At 43.6% G+C, this 26,100-nt stretch overlaps 1 protein-coding gene across 1 annotated transcript in view; it reads left to right on the plus strand.

Moving 5' to 3' along the window:
- Window positions 1–26,100, plus strand: part of LOC126260431 (A disintegrin and metalloproteinase with thrombospondin motifs adt-2-like) — a 192,664-nt gene that overhangs the window by 145,272 nt on the left and 21,292 nt on the right. Inside the window, exons 11-14 of the mRNA XM_049957759.1 lie at window positions 7,830–7,839; window positions 10,105–10,254; window positions 13,067–13,162; window positions 23,949–24,069. Coding sequence (XP_049813716.1) covers window positions 7,830–7,839; window positions 10,105–10,254; window positions 13,067–13,162; window positions 23,949–24,069 — 377 coding nt within the window. The remainder of the gene's footprint in view (window positions 1–7,829; window positions 7,840–10,104; window positions 10,255–13,066; window positions 13,163–23,948; window positions 24,070–26,100) is intronic.

Consider the following 26,100-nt stretch of genomic DNA (forward strand, 5'->3'; position numbering starts at 1 on the left):
TACAGAAAGATAGAAAATTAAGTAAATGTAATGCAGATAAATTGAAAGTATCAGACGTCGTTGAGAGTTAAAGGGAACATCAAACAATGACTTATTGAAAGAGGGAAAGAGATTACAATAGAAGAGGAATGGGTAACTTTGTGAGCTGGAGTGAAGGGAACAGGAAACGTAAATTTAATAACGAAGGGAAATGCGTGGAATAAGCAGTGCAGAGGGAGACCTGACGTTGACTGCAGTGAGCGGGTTCAAATAGATATAGTTATCTGTAGGGATGCAAAGATGAAGATGTTCGTACAAGATAGAGTAACGTGGAGGGCTGTGTCAAACCAGTCTTCTGATTGAAGACCACAAGAACAGTATTTTATCGCCCCTGAAACTTCATAATTTTGGATTCATTGTGTAGAACTACGCTGTTGTTGTGATATTCAGTCAGAAGACTAGTTTGACACAGCTCTCTACGGTACTCTATTCTCAATCTCCGAATAACTGCAGCAGCCTGCATCCATTTGAACCTCCATTCCTAGGTCTTGACGATTTCTTCATAACTCCTCCATGTCTAATCAACTGATCCCTTCTTTTAGACAAGTTGAGCCATAAATTTCTTTCTCCAGTTACAATTAGTATGCCCTCATTAGTTACTCGGTCTTCAGCATTCTTCTGCAGAACAAAATTTCAAAAGTCTCCATTCTGTTTTTTTTTATCGTCTATGTTTTACTACTGTACAAGGCTGCATTCCAAACAAAAACCTTCAGGAAAGACTTCCTAAGACTTAAATTTGTATTACGCTTTAAAAAACTTCCTCTTTTTCTTCCTATTGCCAGCCTGCATTTTACATCTTCTCTACTTTGGCCATCATGAGTTATTTTTCTGTCCGAATAGCTAAACTGATCTGCTACTTACAATGTCTTGTTTCCTAATCTAAGTCCTTCAGCATCAGCTTATTTGAGTCGGTTACATTCCATTACCCTTCTTATTCTTCTGTTGACTTACATCTTATAAAGTCTTTTCATGACACTATAAATTTCATTCAACTGCTCTTGAAAGTCTTTTACCATCTATGACAGAATAACAGTGTCTGTGGCAAACCTCCAAATTATTATTACGTTTTGCTGAACTTTAATCATATCTCCAAATTGCTTTTGGTTTCCTGTACTGCTTTCAGAATGAACAGATTGAAAAATGTCGGGAAAAGGCTACATCCCTGCCTCACACTCTCCTCAACCACCGCTTCCCTTTCATGTCCATCAGATCATATAACTGCAGCTTGCCTTCTCTGCAGGTTGTAAATAACCTTTCGCTCTCTGTATTTTATACTAAGATACCGGAGCGGAACAATATTTTGCAATGAACTGAAGGAAACAGGAAGGAATAGACATATTCGACAGCAAAATCCAGCTGTTACGTGTCTCTTGACAGATCTGTATCTGACGAAGATGATGACTGAGTATTGACGACGATGATGATGATGACGACAATAATGATGGTAGCTTGCGAGAATACTTGCTAATGTAGCGGCACCTAAGTTGTGGGAGGGCGAGTGGGTGATAAAGCGGCAAGTTCTCGAGCGGCAGATGTTCCGCGGTGTCGTCGACCCCGCCCACGCCTCGCCGGTCGGAGGCGGCTAACTACGGGAACTGGGCCCCAAGGTCTGGACCCTGGACGTGGCAGCGCGCCAAGCGCAACAGCACGCCCACCAGTTGGAGGCGGGTGGGCCGTCGCTCACATGACAAAACTCATAGGATAGCAGTATGCACATACACTGCGGAGCCAAAACATTGTGACCACCGTCCACCTCGGCGTTGGTTGCAAGCTGGTGGCGTGACAAGGCAGAAAAAGTATGTGATCGGAGCGGACACGGACAGGGGATCACTCTAGCCAATATATGAGCTGCAAATGTGGAAATCCATTGAGATAAAAGGGCAGCTTATTATTACGCAGAGTCTGTGAAGCAGTATCTCCAAAACGGCGAATGTTCACGTTCTACTGTCGTGAGCATCTACCGAAAGAGGTACAAGGACAGTGAAACCACCATTAGGCGCTAAAAGTTAAACGCCCGAGACTCTTCACGGAAATTGGTGTTCTGAGGCTTGTATGCTCTGTAAAGTAGCATCGACAGTAATCTGTGGCATCTCAGCCAAAACAGCACAATGCTGGTGCACGCACAGGTGTTTCGGAGCACACCGTTCATCGTTCATTGTTGATCACGGAGATCAACCCCTACGTGTTTACATGTTGACCGAACGACATCGCCAGTTACGATTGCAATGGACACAGGACCATCGGGATTCGACAGTTAATCAGTGGAAACCTTTCGGATTTTCGGGCGAATCACATTTTTGCTGCACTAGATCGCTGGTCGTCTCCATAAACGCCGTCATCGAGATGAACGGCGGCTCGAAACGTGCAGCTAGCGTTCTCGCTTCCCGCGCCCGCGTTCCCGGGTTCGATTCCCGGCGGGGTCAGGGATTTTCTCTGCCTCGTGATGACTGGGTGTTGTGTGATGTCCTTAGGTTAGTTAGGTTTAAGTAGTTCTAAGTTCTAGGGGACTGATGACGATAGATGTTAAGTCCCATAGTGCTCAGAGACATTTGAACCATTTTTTTGAAACGTGCAGCGCCCCACGGGCGCAGGCTGGTAGGAGCAGTATTGTGGTGTTGGAGACATTCCCCTGAGTTTGTATGGGACCTGTGGTAGTAATCGAGGACACGCCGACAACTGCTATCCACCTGCATCTCTTCGTGCTTGATGTCCTTGGGGTTCGGACGCTTGTCCGTATCTCGGAGTCAGAACCGTCCTGCAGTGTTTGAGTGACATTATGATTAACTCACGTTGAGGTGTCGGCGACCAAGATCGCCTAATGTAAATCCTATGGGACCCATCTTGGTCGCTATCGGGCGCCATCACGGCATACGTAAATCAGCGGCCCGTTATTTACGAGAATTACATGACCTATGCTTAGGCATCTAACGCCACATATCTCCACAAACCTACCAATAAGCTGTCGGGTTGTAATCTCCCCACGGAAAATTACCCTCTACCACGCAATAATTAATTATGGTCAATCAAATCATCCACAATTATTTACTTTTGAAAAGTATCTGATCGGATTTTCTAGTAATATATGCGCCGACAGCTCGTCGACGCCAAGGTATTTTTCTAGTACGTTTATTCTTTGGAATAACATAGAGAGAGAGATGTATGCTCCATGGTTATTATAGAGGGAGGAATAACGGGAACAGCTTGGGAAGTATCGGTTGGAAGATTGTCGGGTTGCTAAAAGAGACATATTTACTCTTCTCCTCACTAAAACGAGCTATCAACGTTTGTGCCACTAGCGTGATAGGTAAAGAGAAAGACAAAACTGTAAAAGCAAATTACATAAAACTTGGAATCAACAGAAAACGGAACACGTAATGGAGATGGACTGAATATACATATTTCCTCAGAAATAAGGTTTGTGACCATTTTATTCTAGAGTGAATGACGAATGAGTTCTCTGTCTGAATCATTGATGATTGTCTTGGCCCTGTAATTAGTGGGGAAGTTTCAGCTGTGACGAAGAGAGCCTGCAATCTCCGAGGTTTTATAAGTCGTCCAAAAAGGCTTCGTCCACATCTGAAATTCTAAATCTGTCGTAAACTGAACGATTTGTTCAAACGATCGATTTTCCCAACTGAATGCAGCGCTTAATAATAATAACAAATGTAAAGATCTTTTCCAGCAAGCCAGCCGCTGAATATTAAGACAAAGGGCTCCACCAGAGATTATACTAGGCTGATTTCACGTAAATAATATATTTAAACTGTACACAGATAAAGGACAGAGAGAGAGAGAGAGAGCGAATGAAATTCGAGAAAATACTCAGAATCCTCCATTAGCATAATTGTTTGTCTGTCTTATCACGGATCAGCCTAAACATAAAATACGAAGCCCTAACTTTATTGTACCGATTTATGTGTGAGAGTGAAGGAGTTACAAAGGCGACAGATACACCTCTGTACAGACAAAACATTACACCAAGTTAGCGGCAAGCTGCATTCATACACTTTCATCACTTACAGTAGAGAATTCATTATGGGGTGTCTGATACACAGAATCTGCTACGTATTTCATTCCAAAGAAGGACAAAACGTGTATTACGCAGGTGGTCATAATGTTTTGGCTCATCAGCGTATACAGATAGCGGTAGTATCGTGTGCACAAAGTACAAAAAGGCTGAATTGCTATGGACACATAATCGACAGACGTCTGATAAACTGTTTTCCTCCCTCTGCAACACTGCACTTCAAAAGAACCTGTCTTTGCGAATTTTGTAGTCATTTTTTGCATACCTGTAACTGACGTCGGACCAATGTTTTTTTTCATGCCTCTGAGTGTACGGAACTTCTACAGGGCTAATGGCGCACACTCCATGTTCTTGTAAAAGGGCTTCACCAGCAGCGCGAGATCCTTCATGGAGACGTTCATGCTGGACGTCTCGGAAGCAAACTGAGGAACAGCCGTGTGTCACGTGTCCATTGGTACGCATATTCTGATGCAAACAGCGCTAGCTGGTGATCAAATGATTGTTATTTTTTTCTATGACGTTTCCCCCTGCGTCAGTAATATGCTGTTCAAATTTGACGTCATTCTGAGCAGTCTTCTGAGCAGTCAAATGGTTCAAATGGCTCTGAGCACTATGGGACTTAACTTCTGAGGTCATCAGTCCCATAGAACTTAGAACTACTTAAACCTAACTAACCCAAGGACATCACACACATCCATACCCGAGACAGGATTGGAACCTGCGACCGTAGTGGTCGCGCGATTCCAGACTGAAGCGCCTAGAACCGCTAGGCCTCCCCGGCCGGCCTGAGATGTCATTCTTTAATTATGGAAACCCTATATTTCCTCGGATTTCATCCTCACTCTCATCATGTTCTACTCTGTCACAGATAGTTTTTCGTACTGATGTTTTACCGGAGCAGACAGTTAGGTGAAACGCAGGAACTAGTTTCCAGAAGTTATTAAACCTAATATTAACCATCAAGAAGAGGTTATGATGATCTGTATGCCTCTAGTTCAAGACAAGGTTCAAAAACGCGAACAACCTGTTTGCGTTCTGTCATCGGGGGGAGCATGTATGGACCAGTCAGACTGTCACCTACCAAACCAGCCCGGACATTGACGGTGGAGTGGTCTCGGTGAACAGAGAAAATGTCCGGACTTTCGCGTACCCACATGTGTTGATCGTAGCTGTTGAAAACAACTTCCCTTGTAAAGAGGATGCTTCAGCGATAAAAACTACGAAGTGTGGGAATTCAGGTTGAATGGTACACAATTTCAAAAACCAATGGCAGAAGTCAATGCGATGCGGAAAATCTTCTGTGTTAAGGGCTTGTACTTCTTGGAGGCGCTAAGAATGCAAATCATCTTCTTCCAAACACACCAGACTGTGGAATGGCTTACATCCACTTCTTGCGAGCTTGTTGAGGGCGTGTTTTGGAGCATTGCTAACGTCTCCTCTTCGAACTACGCACTCTGTATTGACGACCGCGTCCGTTCGGCCTTTCGCACATGTATCACAAAAGGTATGAATCAGGTTTCGGTGTAGGCCTTAAATGTACATGCCCCACTACGGTTCCTTGTGAGTGGATAACTCACCTCAAGTGCACCTGTGGATGGCGGTGACCATGTGTGAATCTGGCACCCGATGATTCGGAAACTACTGAACGTACAACCATTGTGCCGCCCCGTAAGCACAGCCGTCCCGTAAGCACAGTGCATACCTACCATTTCCTTACAATAAAATCGCTCCGTTTCCCGTAAGGCTCCATACAGTATCGCCGTTTGTTGACACGCTGACCAAGGGCGATCCACACTCTGCAGTGCGCGCAGGTCCCGTCCTCTGTGCGACATCGTATCAAACAGACATTTGCACTGCAAAACGCATCGAGTTCGTGTCGCAGCAAATGCCGGAAGCAACTCCGCGGCGATGTCCCTCCTGGAATATCTGACACCATTTCGACTCGGATGTTGGGTTGTATGTCTACCTCCTGGTGGCGCCGAACGGTAAGGGATGCGGGCTTACGTTCTTATGTGAAAGTTGCTTGGTATGACCCACTATACAAGCCCTTTCATTTTTACAGTGATTTTAGAAACACATAGCCACTTATCGAGAAAGAAGCAAGCACCTATCGGTATGATTCATCTTGAGTGTGAGGTAATCTCAGACACACTGTGACTATGTACAAAGCGCACAGATCGTGTGCGCCGTTTGTTGGTGAGTCGTGTGAACTTTGTTATGCGCCTTACAGTATTTTATCTGTTTGTGTATCGTAGTTTCTGAGGCGGAAGATGTGAACCAAGCCAAAATGTACCTAAACGATCGTCCGAAATTGCTCAAAACTCAAACTAGGCTGACTGCTGTATTAGAGCATAAGGTCGACCTACCAATCGTGCAGGTAGATTTTGATCCAAATAGGCTCTGACATCTCTGTGGTGGTGAGGAGGTGCACCACCTTGTTGTAAGTAGAATCTTTCATGTCCAAACACCTCTCGGATGGCAGGTAAAACCGATGTTCGCAGCATATGAAGATACATCTCACCAGTTACGGTACCTTCAAAGAGAAACGGGCCAATCAAACCGCGTTATGACAGACCACACCACACATTAACACCTAGTAAATTAACATGATTATCCACATGATTTTTAGGAGCCCAGTAAACGCAGCTCTGGCTGTTTACGGTACCAAAATGTTCCAATGTGTGTGAATTCCCATGGGAACAAACTGCTGAGGTCATCGGTCCCTAGACTTACACACTACTTAAAGTAACTTATGCTAAGAACAAGACACATACCGATGCCCGAGGGAAGAATCGAACCTCCGGCGGGAGGGGTTTACGGTACAGTTCAGTTTTAAGTGCGCATCGTCAGACCACACAACCATACCTGCAAACCGTTCATTCTCGGGAAGCATACCTTCAAACCACATACAGTACTCAATCCCTTGATCCGGATCGTCCTTGTTCATAGCGTGCAACGATCTTGGAGTGTACACTTTCCACTTTACAGCCTTCAGAATACGTCGTACGCTTGATCGGCTTAGCCCGCTTTCAGGTGCACAGATTTCTGAGGTGACCTAGTAAAATATTGCTGGATTTGGTGATGTTTTTGGTCGGCCAAACCAATCCTCATTCGAAACCAGAACAGCAGTTAGCGTGTGTGACATGTCCGAAAGAACAGAACCGTATCCATATAAGTATATACACTCCTGGAAATGGAAAAAAGAACACATTGACACCGGTGTGTCAGACCCACCATACTTGCTACGGACACTGCGAGAGGGCTGTACAAGCAATGATCACACGCACGGCACAGCGGACACACCAGGAACCGCGCTGTTGGCCGTCGAATGGCGCTAGCTGCGCAGCATTTGTGCACCGCCGCCGTCAGTGTCAGCCAGTTTGCCGTGGCATACGGAGCTCCATCGCAGTCTTTAACACTGGTAGCATGCCGCGACAGCGTGGACGTGAACCGTATGTGCAGTTGACGGACTTTGAGCGAGGGCGTATAGTGGGCATGCGGGAGGCCGGGTGGACGTACCGCCGAATTGCTCAACACGTGGGGCGTGAGGTCTCCACAGTACATCGATGTTGTCGCCAGTGGTCGGCGGAAGGTGCACGTGCCCGTCGACCTGGGACCGGACCGCAGCGACGCACGGATGCACGCCAAGACCGTAGGATCCTACGCAGTGCCGTAGGGGACCGCACCGCCACTTCCCAGCAAATTAGGGACACTGTTGCTCCTGGGGTATCGGCGAGGACCATTCGCAACCGTCTCCATGAAGCTGGGCTACGGTCCCGCACACCGTTAGGTCGTCTTCCGCTCACGCCCCAACATCGTGCAGCCCGCCTCCAATGGTGTCGCGACAGGCGTGAATGGAGGGACGAATGGAGACGTGTCGTCTTCAGCGATGAGAGTCGCTTCTGCCTTGGTGCCAATGATGGTCGTATGCGTGTTTGGCGCCGTGCAGGTGAGCGCCACAATCAGGACTGCATACGACCGAGGCACACAGGGCCAACACCCGGCATCATGGTGTGGGGAGCGATCTCCTACACTGGCCGTACACCACTGGTGATCGTCGAGGGGACACTGAATAGTGCACGGTACATCCAAACCGTCATCGAACCCATCGTTCTACCATTCCTAGACCGGCAAGGGAACTTGCTGTTCCAACAGGACAATGCACGTCCGCATGTATCCCGTGCCACCCAACGTGCTCTAGAAGGTGTAAGTCAACTACCCTGGCCAGCAAGATCTCCGGATCTGTCCCCCATTGAGCATGTTTGGGACTGGATGAAGCGTCGTCTCACGCGGTCTGCACGTCCGGCACGAACGCTGGTCCAACTGAGGCGCCAGGTGGAAATGGCATGGCAAGCCGTTCCACAGGACTACATCCAGCATCTCTACGATCGTCTCCATGGGAGAATAGCAGCCTGCATTGCTGCGAAAGGTGGATATACACTGTACTAGTGCCGACATTGTGCATGCTCTGTTACCTGTGTCTATGTGCCTGTGGTTCTGTCAGTGTGATCATGTGATGTATCTGACCCCAGGAATGTGTCAATAAAGTTTCCCCTTCCTGGGACAATGAATTCACGGTGTTCTTATTTCAATTTCCAGGAGTGTAGTTCTGGCAATACCGGCCATGACTTTCTTCTTCTGTGCGGATGCACACATATTGTCCGAACTCTTACGGTACTTGGTCTTCCACGAGTAATGAGTGTGTTGGGGTGGGACACTACGAATGTAGTGTGTGGACATACAAGGTGAGAATGTGGGTGGCGCGGGAGGCGTGCGCGAGATAGTCCCTGCAGTCGCGCTATCCTCTATGCCCTCGGTGGCTCAGATGGATAGAGTGTCTGCCACGTAAGCAGGAGATCCCGGGTTCGAGTCCCGATCGGGGCACAAATTTTCACCTGTCCCCGTTGATCTATATCAACGCCCGTCAGCAGCTGAAGGTATTAATATAATTCTAATTTCCTTACCAGGTAGGATTGACGGAGGACAAAATGGTTCAAATGGCTCTGAGCACTATGGGACTTAACAGCTGTGGTCATCAGTCCCCTAGAACTTAGAACTACTTAAACCTAACTAACCTAAGGACATCACACATATCCATGCCCGAGGCAGGATTCGAACCTGCGACCGTAGCAGTCGCGCGGTTCCGGACTGCGCGCCTAGAACCGCGAGACCAGACGGAGGACACCGAAAAAGTGCAAAGAAGGGCAGTTCGTTTCGTGTTATCGCGCAATAGGTGTGATAGTGTCACTGATATGATACGCGAGTTGGGGTGACAGTCACTGAAACAAAGGTGGTTTTCTTTGCTTCGAGATCTATTTACGAAATTTCAATCACCAACTTTCTCTTCCGACTGCGAAAATATTTTGTTGACACCCACCTAAGTAGGGAGAAATGATCATCGTAATAAAAGAAGAGAAATCAGGGCTCGAACGAAAAGATTGAGGTGTACCTTTTTCCCACGCGCCATTCGAGAGTGGAGTGGTGGAGAAGTAGTATGAAAATGGTTCGATGAACCCTCTGCCAGGCACTTAAGTGTGAATTGCAGCGTAACCATGTAGATGTAGATGTAGGTGTTTTCCAAAGATATTGACTATCAAAGAGTGTCTACATTTTTTCTGGACCCCTCTACAACAATGGTTCAAATGGCTCTGAGCACTGTGGGACAACTTCTGAGGTCATCAGTCGCTACTTAAACCTAACTGACCTAAGGACGTTACACACATCCATGCCCGAGGCAGGATTCGAACCTGCGACCGTAGTGGTCGCGCGGTTCCAGACTGTAGCGCCTAGAACCGCTCGGCCACTAAGGCCGGCGGACCCCGCTACACTCCACAGTGATTATGAAGGCATAGTTCCATCATTCCTCTTGTAGGAGGTGAATTCGACGCTTCAGGCACCGTCGTGGTAGACAATAGGACAATGTGTGTTTGTTTCACCTTTTTACACCGCAATGTCCTGAGCAGTGACTGCCGCCGCTGTCCTGTCGTTAGCGGTCGGGTGTAAACACCTGTGACCGGCGTGTTGACAGGAGTGCCAAGTGCCTGTTGGACGCGCCAGGTCCGACGCCCAAGGAGCGCGACCACGCGCGCTTCGACGACCTACCGGGCACGCTGTGGGGAGCCAAGCGCCAGTGCGAGGTACTGCTCAGGGACCCAGACGCAGTCACACACGCCCAGCAGAACCAGGAGGTACGGTCGCCCTGGCTCTCTCTCTCATTCACTCATCGTCTCCCAAGCCGAAATCGTATTAATCAATCAAAGTATAGATGCGTGTGTGTGTATGCTTGCGTGCGTGCGTGCGTGTGCGCGCGCGCGCGTTTGTGTGTGTGTGTGTGTGTGTGTGTGTGTGTGTGTGTGTGTGTGTGTGCGTGTGCGTGTGTGTGTGTGCGCGTCTGTGTCCATATGTTTAGATATATCCAACCGTGCTATTACCCATTTCACCTCAGAGCAGCACTTGCACCGTTCCTATCCGTTGAGTATCTTCCACTCTTTATCTTTCTCTACTCCTTTACAGTTTTTACCCTTTACGGCTCCCTCAAGCACCATGGAACTTATACCCCGATGGTTAACACATGTCCCATCACGCCGTCCCTAGTTACTGTCAATGGTTTCTATATATTCCCTTTTCTGTCGATTCTGCCGGAAACCTCCTCATTCTTTATCTGATCAGTTTAGTGTTTTATACACGGTCATCTTTATGGACTACCTACACTCTCCTATAATTCTCCCAATAAACCGACGTCGACTATTCACTTTCTCTATTACCGACCTTACGTGCTCGTTTCATTTCTCGTCACATTGTAACGTTACGTGACTGCGTCAAGCAGCAAAAAATGGTTCAAATGGCTCTGAGCACTATGGGACTTAACTTCTGTGGTCATGGGTCCCCTAGAACTTAGAACTACTTAAACCTAACTAACCTAAGGACATCACACAACACCCAGTCATCACGAGGCAGAGAAAATCCCTGACCCCGCCGGAAATCGAACCTGGGAACCCTGGCGCGGGAAGCGAGAACGCTACCGCACGACCACGAGCTGCGGACGTCAAGCAGCACATCACTAATACTGTGTTCTAACATTAGACGATTGTTTTTCCCACTCATCCACGTATCCACGTTAAAGGGGGTAGGACGTGAAACGGGCCGACTTGGAGCAGGAGAGGCACCACAGGACATTTTAATTTACACTGTCTATACTTTTACAAATAAATTCATTAAACTTTGCTAGCATCACCAGGAAGGATTCAGGATTCACACTCATAGCAGAGGAAGTTCAAAAACATAACAAAACAAATTTTTTTTACATCTAAAATTTCATCATTTTTTCACTTGTTATTGGCTGCATTTGTTGCTGTAGGTACACTTTTCTTCATAAGTAAGAGAGATTCTTCGGTGAATTTTGCATAACATACAAACCATACTTACAGGTGTATGAAACTCTAGAATTTCCCAAATCTGTTAAAAACTGTGGCAAAAATTGCTATAATTAACTATAAAACTCGAGTTTTCTCTAAACACAAAGTTTAAAACGTAACAGCCCATTCATTTTTCCATAGATTAAATAAATTCTAGAGAGTATGGTTTCTAAGCTGTGCAAAATTCATCGAAGAATCTCTCTTACTTATGAAGAAAAGTGTACCTATAGCAACAAATGCAGCCAACAGTAAGTGAAAAAAATCATGAAATTTCACATTTAAAAAATATTATTTTTTCGTGTTTTTGAACTTCCACTGCTATGCGTGTGAATCCTGAATCCTTCCTGGTCATGCTGACAAAGTTTTATGAATTTATTTGTAAAAGTATAGACAGTGCAAATTAAAATGTCCTGTGGTGCCTCGCCTTCACCAAGTCGGCCCGTTTGACGTCCTACCCCTCTTAACTTACATTTTTCTACATTTGGCGCAAGCTGCCGTTTCTTACACCAAATAGAAACTGTGTCCAAGTCATCCTGTATCCTCCTACGGACACGACGACGACACACGATAAAACAAGACAACAGTTCACTTTTTATTAATACTTATTTGTTTACATGTCTCGAATATAGCCCAGCATCTGACAAAAAGATTTAACACAACGTATCGAGTAACATAATTGCTATCTTAACATTGGAGCTTAGCGAGACCCATTTTCTGGTGTTCTGGTGATGGGCTACACCAGGAACACCTAAACGAATGAGGTTTTAACAACTGATTAAGAGCAGCCAGAAAAGCCATGAAATAATACTTTCTTAGGGGTGACATAATGGTCGCACGTCTCCTGTGTGACTTTTTGCCAGCTTAAACCAGGAGAAATATTTCAGTTCTTCCATTATTGCATAGTTCAGAAGTTTGGTTAAAAAGCAAGTCATTACCCTGCCTTCTGTTACTCTTCGTCAAAGTAGCCTTTATATTATATTTTGTGCTACTTATTCTGCCCATTGCTTTCAGCAGATCTTCTAAGCCTTCCTTACTCCTCCGGCCGGACAGTATGTCGTACGTGAATCTTCGCGCTGGAATCTGCTCTCCTTGTGCTCTTATTCCTCTTCACAAAATTTTCTTTGACATTTTCCATTGTCTTTTTGGCATGCAAATTCAATAACAGTGTTGATTACGATACCACTGCCTTACAACTTTTTTAACACGAACTTGCCTTTCTTTTCCCTACACTTTAATTACTCTCACGTGGATTTTTTAGCTATTGTAGATTAACTGCTTGTCTATGTACCTTAGACCCAGACTTCTCAGGATTGTGAATATATTATTCCACCTTGCACTGTGTCGAAGCTTCTTTATACGTGCACATATGCCTTCCATTAATAAGCGAGACTTCAGAATTGCTTCTCTGTTAAATTCTATCTTTCTTAAACCAAACTCATATGCACCCATAAGTTTTCAACATTTCCTTGAATGTTCTGTATGTTATTTTAGTCAGCAGTTGATAAGCGTAACTTGCAAATTCTTCTACAGTGTTCGCGTTTATCCATAACACGGTATGAGAACACTTTTGTGTGTTTACTTACAGGATATCTGCCAGAACCTGAAGTGTAGGACGCCTCATAGGTCTGGGTTTTACTTCGCCGGCCCTGCCCTGGAAGGCACCACCTGTGGGAAAGACAAGGTGAGTTACAGCCTGGCACCGCTTAGTATCTTCCATTGTTCACAACATCTTGGTAATCCGCGGCAGAAAACTTGTTGGAAATTATTCCCAACTCATTATCAAAGTTGCCTCAGTAGTCGTCTTAATGGCTCATGTACGGTGTATCAGTTGGCAGCCATTTTGATTAAGTAATTCATTTTCTGATCCTCTGTTTCAGACTGTAATTGTTACTCCTGAAAATTATTAGTGTCTAATGATGGGTGAAAATAAAGTATGATACATAATTACTTGTGAATCAGTGACTTAGTATTTGTACCAAATATTTTCCAAACTTCATAATTAGAACTTGCTTCACTTTACCCGATATAAATTTTAGAAATTTTATTTTTATCAAAATTTGTTTTTCATGCCACATACTGAAGCCAATGATCGTAAAGACATGACGTCTTTCATAGGACAGTGTGTTAAGTGTTTCAACACACATTTCAGTCACAATTCAATTTGCTTGTTTTTTCCATATCGAAGTTTACTGTCTGAATCTGTAGAGATACATGGTAAAATGCAGAGTATTTTACTCGTACAGCTATGTGTTGACTTCCCTGAGTAGTAGAAATCTTACACGGAATAATATAAACTTCCAAAGTGGAATACGCGATTCATGAACGATGATGTTTGGAAATAAAGTTGACCTGATATAAACAACAAAATGATGAGCTTACCGAAAGTCACTAAAAATTATGTAACGTTATCTTCACGTCTCTGTCGATAGTTAATCCTATTCTCCACCAATGCTTAATGGCTAGTCATGAAACAAATTATTTGTCATTGACCACGTTTTTCTTCAACTGCTTGCTCTTAAAAGATGATTACAATTACTCTCGGGGAGAAAGTCTAGTTTTACGATTGGGAATATGAGACCATGCGATGATGGTCGCTTGCTGCAACATTCTCTGCCATAAGGCATCATTGCCTCGAGGTATAAGAACTTGGGTGACACTTCCCAGACACATTGCTTGTTCATCTGAGAAGAGTGCATGTGATAACTTTGCGATTTTTTAAAGTTCTAGAACCATCAAGGCTAATCATAAACAGAATATGTGACCGCAGATTATCTAGAGAAAATAGACAGATCAGGACATGCATGATTAATCACTGGGTTTGGTGTGACTTTAAACTATTGGTGAGACAGGACAGGTCCTTCCTTCTTTCACACCAATCCTTACATTAGCATTGTGCAATCATTTAATTGACAAGACTGAATGAGCAGTACGTGTGTTGATACAGGTAGCTTGATTAATCCATTCCCTCCTCTTCCAGATATTGTATCGTTATATACGGTACAATACTGTAAGTAATCACTCCACAAGCACTTAGCAAGCTCTGCGGACTGCCAGCAACATAGAAGCTGATGTAACTGTGCGCTGTGAAACTTTAAGCTTTTAACGTGTTTTTCTAAAAATAAGAATATTTACGCTTGTAATGTAAGATATGAAACTACTTCTGTATCACAGTTTCTAGCAGCTGAAACCTTAGTCATCCTGGGAAAAAGGTGCTCGTACAACCACCCAACTATTTTAAACCTTCGTGCTGACTAACTGTCCGTAGCTCAATGGGCAGCGTGTCTGACTGCTATGCGGATGGCGCTGGTTCTCATGCTGGTACTGCCAGGGATTTTTCCTTTGTGGGAGGACTAAAACAGGGTGCACTCAGACTCGTGATGCTAATTCAGGAGATACTTGAATGAGGAAATGTGGCTCCAAGGTCAAGAAAGCCTACAACGTCCGTAAGAGCGCTGTGTTGATGCCATGCCCCTCCATAAGGCATCCATTGACAGAATTTTCACAGGACGACACGGCAGTTGGTCGGTCCTGATCGTACTTTCAGGGAATATTGACGAAATGGGATCACGTAATAACTTGTTCCTCTTCTTTCTTTGGTTCTTATTTTTCCACTACTCCTTCATCTTCCCCATGTTGTCTTTTTCTTTCTTCTGCCCATGTTGTTTCCAATATATTATGTCTTATGTCTTGCAAGTATACTCCTTCATCTTCCCCATGTTGTCTTTTTCTTGCTTCTGTCCATGTTGTTTCCAATTTATTATGTCTTATGTCTTGCAAGTAAGAGCCAACGATGTACAGAGGACACAATTGTAGAATTAGAACACCATTGGGGAACTCTGAATACTTCGAAATAAGACAAGGACTTAAGCAAGGAAGTATTCTATCTCCTGCACTTTCTAATGTTGTGATGGAGGGAATGAACAGGGCACTTAAAGATATAGTAAAAGAAAAAGACAAAAATATGATTTTTGCAGATGATATGGTAATATGGGGCGATAAAGAGGTAGATGTACAGTTACAGCTTGATGAGTGGAAGGAAATAATGAAAAGGTATGGATTAAAAACAAATAAAGATAAGAGTGAAGTAATGGTATTTGGAACAGAGAAAGGAATCAACGGAAATACTGCCTTGAATGGAGAACCCCTCAAAGTGGTAGAAAGTTTTACTTATTTAGGGAGTGAAATATCTAGGGATGGAAGAATAACTAATGAAATTAATAGGAGGTTACGGAAGGGAGGCAATTTCTACCAAACAATAAAACACCTGATTTGGAATAATGAAGTTTCAGAAAGAGCAAAACTCTTTATGTATAAGAATTATTACATCCCTATTGTCACCTATGGTGGAGACACATGGACAATGACAGAAAGGGACTGGAGCAGACTGCAAGCAGGGGAAATGAAATTTCTCAGAGCAGTTAAGGGAAAAACAAGAATGGACAGAGTAAGGAATGTAGAGATTAGAAAGGACCTCAAACAAGAAAGTATGAGAGGAAATTGAAAGAAAGAGATTAAGACGGTATGGGCATGTTAAGAGGATGCATGGGCAGAGACTCCCCAAAATTATGGAAGAACTAAAGATGGATGGGAAAAGACCTAGAGGGCGCCCAAGAACACGGTGGAAAATGGGAGTGAGAATATCTGTAGAAAGGAGAGGTGTGACCTGGCAACAAGTGGAGGAAGAAAAGTGGTGGGAGGACCGAGCCAAATGGAGAGGACTCATGAGCACCCAGACCCGGCAGTAGCTGGAGCGGGATTCGGATATAGATATAGATGTCTTGCAAGTCTTCTAAATTCGTTATTTTATTCTTAATTAAGTTTTTTTTACGATTCTTTGACGTTGTTTCTTTCTAGTATATTTCTTGATTATAATATGCACTTTCACTATGTTGCGCATAATATTTCAGCTTTTCTTAATCGCGCGTTTAATTTTGCAATATTTGTATGTTTTTGTGGTATGATCAGCTTAAATTAGTAGAAGCAAGTTCTTTGAGCGTTCTCTGTGTGACACCAATGATGGTTTTTGTATCTTTGGAGGCCTGTTGGGCTGTCAGGCAATGGAAAACATCCGCAGGGCTGGAACCATAACCCGATATACACACATCAAGGAAAGTTATGCATCACCTCGGTTCCGAGAGTTCCGGAACCTGTACAGAAAATTGGAATAGAGATCAGCCTAAACATCATATCCTCCCTTTTTATTGCTCATTAAAATCACACATTGCATGTTGTACCACCATACAGCGAGACCTTCAGAGGTGGTGGTCCAGATTGCTTGCCGTACACACCGGTACCTCTAGTACCCAGGAGCACGTCCTCTTGTATTGATGCATGTCTGTATTTGTCGTGGCATACTACCCACAATTTCATCAAGGCACTGTTGGTCCAGATTTTCCTATTCCTCAACGGCGATTCGACGTAGATCCCTCAGAGCGGTTGGTGAGTCACGTCGTCCATAAACAGCCCTTTTCAATCTATCCCAGGCATGTTCGATAGGGTTCATGACTGGAGAACATGCTGGCGACTCTAGTCGAGCGGTGTCGTTATCCTGAAGGAATTCATTCGCAAGATGTACACGATGGGGGTGCGAATTTTCATCCATGAAGACGAATGCCTCGCCAATATGCTACCGATATGGTTGCACTGTAGGTCGGAGGATGGCTTTCACCTATCGTACAGCTGTTACGGCGCCTTCCATGACCACCAGCGGCGTACGTCGGCCCCGCACAATGCGACCCCAAAACAGCAGGGAACCTCCATCTTGCTGCACTCGCTGGACAGTGTGTTTAAGGCATTCAGCCTGACCGGGTTGCCTCCAAACACGTCTCCGACGATTGTCTGGTTGAAGGCATGTGCGACACTCATCGGTGAAGGGAACGTGATGCCAATCCTGAGCGTTGCATTCGGCATATTGTTGGGCCTATCTGTACCGCGCTGCATGGTCTCGTGACTGCAAAGATGGACTTCGCCATGGTCGTCGGGAGTGAAGTTGCGCATAATGCAGCCTATTGCGCACAGGTTGCGTCGTAACACGACGTCCTGCGACTGCACGAAAAGCATTATTCAACAGGGTGGCGTTGCTGTCAGGGTTCCTCGGAGCCATAATCCGTTGGTAGCGGTCATCCACTGCAGTAGTAGCCCTTGCTCGGCCTGAGCAAGGAATGTCATCGACAGTACCTATCTCTCTGTGTCTTCTCCATGTCCGAATAACTTCGCTTAAGTTCAATGCGAGAATTTTGGACACTTCCCTTCTTGAGAGCCCTTCCCGGCACAAAGTAAACATGCGGACGCGATCGAACCGCAGTGTTGACCGCGTAGGCATGGTTGAACTACAGACAACACGAGCCATGTCTCTCCTTCCTGGTGGAATGACTGGAACTGATCGGCTGTCGGACCCCTCCGTCTAATAGGCGCTGCTCATGCATGGTTGTTTACGTCTTTGGGCGGGTTTAGTGACATCTCTGAACAGTCAAAGGGACTGTGTCTGTGATACAATATCCACAGTCAATGTCTATCTTCAGTTCTGGAAAACGGCATGATGCAAATTTTTTTTGATGTGTGTAGTTTTCATTGCGTTTCCACCCTTCTGCGTCTGGATTCGGTGTAGGAGTCTGTTCCTGGTGTCCGATTCGGGAGGCAAGTGGGTCAGTTCTCCTTCTTGTCTTATCCGGTTTGTATGTTTTGTGCAACACCACTACACACAAATAATTATTACAAGTACAGGAACATGTCCTGAGTACTAAGCTCCATAAACGGTCGCTTCCAGTACTAAACACACTTACAGAGACAAAAATCAGTTACCACGTTGCTGGAAAGATTGTGATGGTCCCTACCCTCGTGAGATCCTTTATCATTTATCTACAAAATAGCTGGTCAGCAACTGGAAGCAGTTAATACCATAAATTATCTGGGAGTACGCATTAGGAGTGATTTAAAATGGAATGATCATATAATTTTGATCGTCGGTAAAGCAGATGCCAGACTGAGATTCATTGGGAGAATCCTAAGGAAATGCAATCCGAAAACAAAGGAAGTAGGTTACAGTACGCTTGTTCGCCCACTGCTTGAATACTGCTCAGCAGTGTGGGATCCGTACCAGATAGGGTTGATAGAAGATATAGAGAAGATCCAACGGAGAGCAGCGCGCTTCGTTACAGGATCATTTAGTAATCGCGAAAGCGTTACGGAGATGATAGATAAACTCCAGTGGAAGACTCTGCAGGAGAGACGCTCAGTAGCTCGGTACGGGCTTTTGTCAAAGTTTCGAGAACATAGCTTCACCGAAGAGTCAAGCAGTATATTGCTCCCTCCTACGTATATCTCGCGAAGAGAGCATGAGGATAAAATCAGAGAGATTAGAGCCCACACAGGGGCATACCGACAATCCTTCTTTCCACGAACAATACGAGACTGGAACAGAAGGGAGAACCGATAGAGGTACTCAAGGTACCCTCCGCCACACACCGTCAGGTGGCTTGCGGAGTATGGCTGTAGATGTAGATGTAGATGTAGATGTAGCTGTTGACTTGTGGCCGGCAGATTCTGGACCAGTGGCGGCTTCCTCCCCACTAGTGCTAACGCAAGCTCCAGCCTGCTTAGATGATGTTCTCTGATATTGAACTGGCGAAGACAGACTCCGGGCCGCCGGCGATAAATCTTAAGTAGTCGCGGAACCCTGAACTCTTGGCTCCGCAGATGATGAACTCTAGTGAGCTCCCACTGAACTGTGTTTTGACTCGCTGAATTGCGAGTTATAAAGCGTCATGGATTACGACAACGATTCCGCGCTACTGGCTGATATTATGGGTGATAAACGGATGCCCAACTCGTTGTCTCCTCATGCAGGGTAATGTCATCGTTGTGTACGATTGGCGCACGTGACGAGACGTGATGAGTAGTGGCAAAATAGTATGGTCGCCAGGAATCCAGCGACAACTGCCGAAATTCGTACTGGCCTCGCCTAGATGCAGGCTCATTGATACGCCACTGTGGCGGAATGGTGGGCTACCCGGCAGGGGTAGTGACATGTGCTGCAACAGTTTGATGTCAGTGCGAGCTGATTCGGAGTTTTTACAGTGTTAAAGATTATGGGTGAGATCTTTTCAAGTATTGGTTAAAGAGTCTAGCACGTGATGTAGCGGTTATTTCAGTCGAGCTTTCTAATTATCTGCACAGTTATTTTGCGATCATTCTGTGTACAGAAGTTGCGAAGCTCGGACACTTTTAGTGAAATGGAGCCTTATCTACTATCGAGTAATACCTTTCAATCCCTCATGTTGTAGATTCAGAATTATCATTCTCTCCAGCATAAGAAATGATTTATTGTCATACAAGAAGTCGTGTATTGAGGATATGGAGTTTCGCTACTTTGATAAACTTACTTGTATTAACTGCACTGAGAACCCACGCGGGCTTTGTGAATGTCTGCACGTAAAATAGCAACATGCTGCCATCTGTCCGCGCTTATTGCTTCAAGTCTCTCCACATCTCTGCTCAGATGTGACACGAACAGTTATTAACTGAAATAATCGTACGCTACTGTCGCAAACCATTAGCAGTAAACATTCTGTTCTTCGCATGGATTCAGGTTACAGGTGAAGAAAGGAAAGTCATCAGATGCTGTTCTGTAAGACTAATGATTTCTGAAGACAATAGACCGTGCTCTGGTATATTAATGAGATGACTTGTGGAACACATAATAGCGAGCGGCTTTCTGCTTACGGTAGTAAGTGGAGAATTTTTTCTTAAACTACAGTGTGGTCTATGTGGTTTAATTAAGTATTTCAATGAGTTTTCTTTCTAAGCGTATATGCAAAGATTACGGATAGGAGGGATCATCCTCATTGCAAGACTTTTGGCTGTAAGTTGAAAGCATAACATACTATATAATTTTTGGGCAGAATTTTAAAGAATTATTACCCACTGCTTGATGTTTAAATAACTAGCTATGCAAAGTACATTTCCATTGCACCTACACTAAGTAACTGTGTGTATCTGTTATTACATCGTTACACTGAGTGCTTCTAATTTGTTTTCTGCGACATAAATGTTCATCGACAACTGCATAGCTTCATAGTTGAGGGCTTTAGTTAATTGTTCATGATAGTAGCTAATTTTTATTACACAACACACCATTTAAAACTTCTTTTTCCAGAAATACAGCAAACTTTCGTTTCATTAGCCTGTCTTGATTCATTCTGTAGATGCGTCCAAAAAAGAATAACTATCGCTTCGCCACAACTCCTGATTTTGTCGTATACTTTGATAGATCCTCTCATTTATTTTCATTTTCCAACCAACTGCAGTTTGTATTTCACCCATCATTTCTCCAATAATGTGTGTTTCAAGTAGCTCTATCTAGTTTATAGTTCTTTGTTAAGCATAGGGAAGAGTGTTGTACGATGAGCATAGTGTACCTAGGACAACATGATGGTATTTGCTCTGTGCTTCAGTCTGGTGTCTGATTTTAAACTCACATGAAGGAATGCGCACTAGAGATGGCCATAAGCAGCTTCTGCCATTTTTATAGTTTTTGCTGATGTTAGACATAACGCTCTGTTTTGTGCAGCGTTGGCAAATATTTCGCGTTCGGCACATTTCAGTGCCGTTTAATATATTGAAGCTATTTTTAATATATTGTTCCGTTTTCAGTTTTATTCACCTCCGTAGTTTTCAATAACTGTAGCATATATTTCAAAATAAAATTCAGCCATCTGCTGGGAAATATACTTTTATTTGGCTTACTGTAAATTGTCAGTCTGTGTTTACAATTATCACATTTTTGCGCTTATCATGACATTAGGCTCCCATGAAGAAGATATTGATATCTGCTTAACTAAGTAAGTTTCTGTAGTATACTTCGTATACTTTACATAAATGTATAGCCAAGGTCTAAAGATTTGTAATATACCTAATTTCGTAGACTTCTAAAGATGACAAATTAATTTTCGAGACTGGTAAAACGGAATAAAAATTTATTTGCAACTGATCTGGAATTACTTTTTGAGCTACAGAATTTTATGATGAATAAAACGCTATATATTTTTAGAACTATTTATATGCCATGTGGATAGGTAAGTCATATTTCACAGTTCATAGACCGTCTTGTACTTTGAAGTAGAAGGTATTTTCCATCTAACACATAATGCATGAAAATGAACTGAGTTTCTTTAATGCCTTAACAATTTCACCTGCCTTTAAAGTAGAAATTTGTGTTAATTTCTGTAAGCTTCTACTTCAAAACCTGTTTTAACTTGTAACTGGTTTTTGATATCACTTCTGATTAATTTGACTTCACTTACTGGTTGTAGGAGTGTAGTACAGTAATAATGTAACAGAAAGACGATTGCAACGCTTTTAAATTTCACTGGAATATTTGTTCATAGGTGAACGACCATATTGTACCTTGAAAAATGTTTTCTCATTTTGGCAAACCTTAATTTTTTGGAGTAATTTCTGTAATGTCAAGGAAAGCCTGCATCGCTTCAAAAGTAAATTCCATGATTTAAAAATCTGATAGGAAAACATATTAAACTTCTATTAGAAGGCTGGTTAGAGGAGGAAGGCTGAAAAATGTACCAAGGAACATCCCTCCCCTACACACGCATCAAAGCAACTACAAGGACGTGCTGGAAAGTAATGCCTCCGAATTTTTTAAGTGAAAGTCCTTAAAGATGTTGAAATAAAACAAACTTCATTAATATTCCATATCTTTGTTCTTCATGTCCTCATATTTATTTTTCAACTTAGTCACCATGGCTACGACCACATTTCTTCCATAGAGAGGGCAGAGTGTTGATACCGTCACTTTAGAATGTTTGACTTCGTTGATGGAGTCACAGCCTCGGTTCTGCTTGCACTGATTCATCACTATCCAAGAGAAGTCCTCGAAGGGGTTCTTTAAGTTTTGGAAACAGGTGAAAATCGGATGGGTCAAGTCGGGACTGTATGGACTATTGATCGATGACAGTGGACGCAAGGCGTCTGATCCTTACAGACGTCGCAGCGCTCATGTGTCGTCTAGCATTGTAATGCTCAAGGAGAGGGTCCACCATGTGTGAACGAACTCTTGCAATAAGAATCTCGATTACAGAACGCTGTTTCTCACGCACCGACATAGTTACGTTTCACTCCGCCACGTTACATGCTACAATTCGGAGCCCTCTAGCGGCAGAGAGCTACTTTTTGAGCTACAGAAAATAAAGATGTAGAACGTCAATAACGTTTGTTTTATTTAAGAAGTTTAAATAGTTCTCACATAAAAATTTCAGAGGTATTACTTTTCTGCATGGACTTGTATGGCATACTATTTTAGTTTTGTGTTTCTTGATATTCACGGCTTGTAAATATTTGCAACCAAACAATAGTCTCTTTCCACTTTATTCATTCTCATCCAAGCCAGATGTTTCTACTCCGTTATGCTGTATGGTTTCTTCAATAAAAATCTGACAGGAGCAGTTGCTTAAATAAATCATCTGTAATGAAATTCCAGAAGAATTGTTCTCAGAATTTCTACTGGAAAAAAAAATTATATTGGTGATAAGTATAAATAAATTTTTTTGAAAGGAATTTACTCATTTTGACTCCTTTTTATTGCACACAGTCATGATTTCGGATTTGTAGCCGTTTTCAAGTGCATATTGACTTGTTAAAATCTGTCTGACGTGTCTGTGACATGTCATCGTTGAAAAAGTATTTTTCTGGTCTTAGAAACCAGTTGTCGGTGTAGAGAATACAAGTGTATAAAATATGGCTGAGAGATCAGTAACATACAGTGTGGAGTATTTACTAGCTAGTATATGCTTGTGACCTGCATCCATCACTTCTGTTCATCAGATAAGCGCAAGTGGTCAATGCAGGTCATAAGAATATATTAACTGCTAAAAACGCTACACTAAACCACACTATATATAAAAATTTCTTTCAAAAAATTCTCCATGACTGTGATCCCCCACGAAGGAAAGATCATTATAAAGAATGCACCACTCAACTTTATTTTATAATATTCGTCCAGTGCACGACATAGCGATGTTATGGCCTGTAAGTAGCCTGATCATCGAGATTTTTCGTTTGTTACTTGACTGAATCGAGTCTCGTTATTTTCCACTAACGAATATCTACACGGCTATCCCATATTTTCAGTGTGTATGCAGCATAGTACGTTTAGCGTCTGTAGTGGGAAGGATGGCGTAATTTCCATTATAAAGCCCAGGTGCCGAACCCTTGCCCCTGTGCGTGTTCTTCCCACAGTTTGAGACGTGTCACTTCAGGAAGAGAGTCTTCGGAGAATTTTGTTAAGTGGAAGCCGGTATGCGCGCTCTTGAACTCAATCTGTTTTAAGAAAAACGAGTCGGCAGGTTGCTGTTAGGTTTGAGTGACGTTTGCCGTGTATAGGCCACAGTAACGATGCTGAGGAGCTTTTTCCGTCGTGCCTCCCCGTGACGAGTGGTTGGTGCGTGCTGTTGCAGTGGTGCCAGGGAGGGTCGTGCGTGCCAGCCAAGCGCAAGAAGCCACCCAAGGTCGTGAAGGGGGGCTGGAGCGCCTGGAAACCGGAAGCCTGCACATCGGGCTGCATCATCAAATCCAAAGGTGAGTTCGTCTTGTTAACCAGTGGATGACATTCAATTTGCGTCTCTTTAAGGCACCACTTTCATCACAGAAAGGCCATAACTTTCATAACCTGAATGGATAATTCACAAGGCCGGAGCGGGGTTTATGTAGGATGATTCGACTTTATCTTCCTGCCAACGTCAACATCTTTAGAGATAGAGCACTAACTACGAGGGGGACCGAAATGGGTGCTGAATGTGGCCTTGTTAAAGAGACATTAGTCACAGGAACGCCGAGAAAGAACAGAAAACCTAAGTACTGAGTGCTATACAGTGATTTCAAGCCTAGTGAACGAGAATTCGAGTCTAAGTCATTGCGTTTTACGTCATCGCGCTCGGTGCCTGGTAATGGACAGGACATTTACATTAATTTTTAGACAACATAGTTGTATGGAGATAAACAGCGATTAATTTACTTATAAAAATTATTCAAAATGACAGTCACAATCGCATTATTTATCTTGCCGCCAACCGGTTTCAACCCGCGATGGGGTCATCTTCAGGGCAATTTACACCATTTGGTCGCTCGCTGGAGTCGTCACCCTGCCTGTGCACGGCTGGTGTAAATTGCCCTGAAGATGACCCCATCGCGGGTTGAAACCGGTTGACAGCAAAATAAATAATGCGATTCTGACTGTCATTTTGAATAATTGACATTTACATCAACCACACTACTTGTACATACAAACGCTCACGAGATATTCAGATGTCGGACGATGGTGTTTCAACGCCCCAATGACAAGCTCTGAGCAACAAGCATTCGCACACAGAGGATCAAGTCGTGTCCTCTTCGAAAGAATCATTGACTTTAATCTATTTAGGGCGGCCATCGAAAGTCTCAGTTTGGGTGCCCAGAGGAGGATTTCAAACAGACCTCTCAAATACGAGTCTAATGTCGGGAAGCTTACTTTACTAAGTGGGCCACTAATGTACCAATACATCACTCCGACCTGTCACTACTCGTCTAGAGCTCAATTTACTGCTGAACTCGTGCTTGTTTCCCTCCTCAGCTGTTTCTAGTCCAGTGTTTGGCTTTCATAATGTGATGCGTCTTGGATTTACTGACGGATTGCTTGCACACACACACACACACACACACACACACACACACACACACACACACAACGCTCTCATGTGTGCACACAGCATTTAAATTGGAAATAAATTCAAGTAAGCAGTGCACGGAACACGAATTACTAGTTACTTGGCCAACATATGAAACGTGGAAATGTTAAATGATGTTCGAAGTGCTATACTTTTCACGTAACACGTTTTCAGTGTTATTTTTCTCGGTATTATGCTGCAGTCCCTCAAGGTGGCAAATGAGGGAGAAAATGTTTCAAACGTTCGTTACTAGAAGGCGCATGGTAGATGATAAGTAAACAAGGTCTTTGTACCACAAGATCTGCAGAAGACTGTTGAGTCAGCTAGAACTATGAACCCACTACATGAACTTCCACTGCATACAACTGACTTCTTTGATTTTAAAGATGTTGCTGAAGTGTTGTTGTCAATGCAGGCGTGTAAGATCTCCAAATACGGTATGATCAAAGTCTCTCATATTTACCCATCTCCAATAGTTATTAAAAAATTGTACTTTGAAACAGAAGACTGAAAAAATGTCAGTGTCTCCAAAGAAGGAAAGACCACAGGTGATGTATGTCACACCATACTTCATCTGACTGACCGCCCATGTTCATCAATTCCAAAACACATAGGTCTGTTGACGATGTTGCCATTCCTTCCTCAGCTGCGCAGGGAGCTCTATACTAAACTTCGGAACACCTGATCCCAAGAACGCAGTTGTATAAGAAAGAGAAGTCAATACTGGAAGACATTGATTCTTGAAATTAATTTTGTTACTCTCTTGTAACAAATTTGAATGATATGAGAAATGGTGTTTGTTGACTATAGTCCAACTATTTGAAACATTACTGCTGTATTTTGGTACTTGTATTATCACACGTAAAACGTAGTGCCTCAGTATTAATCGTACTTGAAACAAAAACTT

Source organism: Schistocerca nitens, chromosome 5 (assembly GCF_023898315.1).
Source record: "Schistocerca nitens isolate TAMUIC-IGC-003100 chromosome 5, iqSchNite1.1, whole genome shotgun sequence".
Classification (NCBI taxonomy): Eukaryota; Metazoa; Arthropoda; class Insecta; order Orthoptera; family Acrididae; genus Schistocerca; species Schistocerca nitens.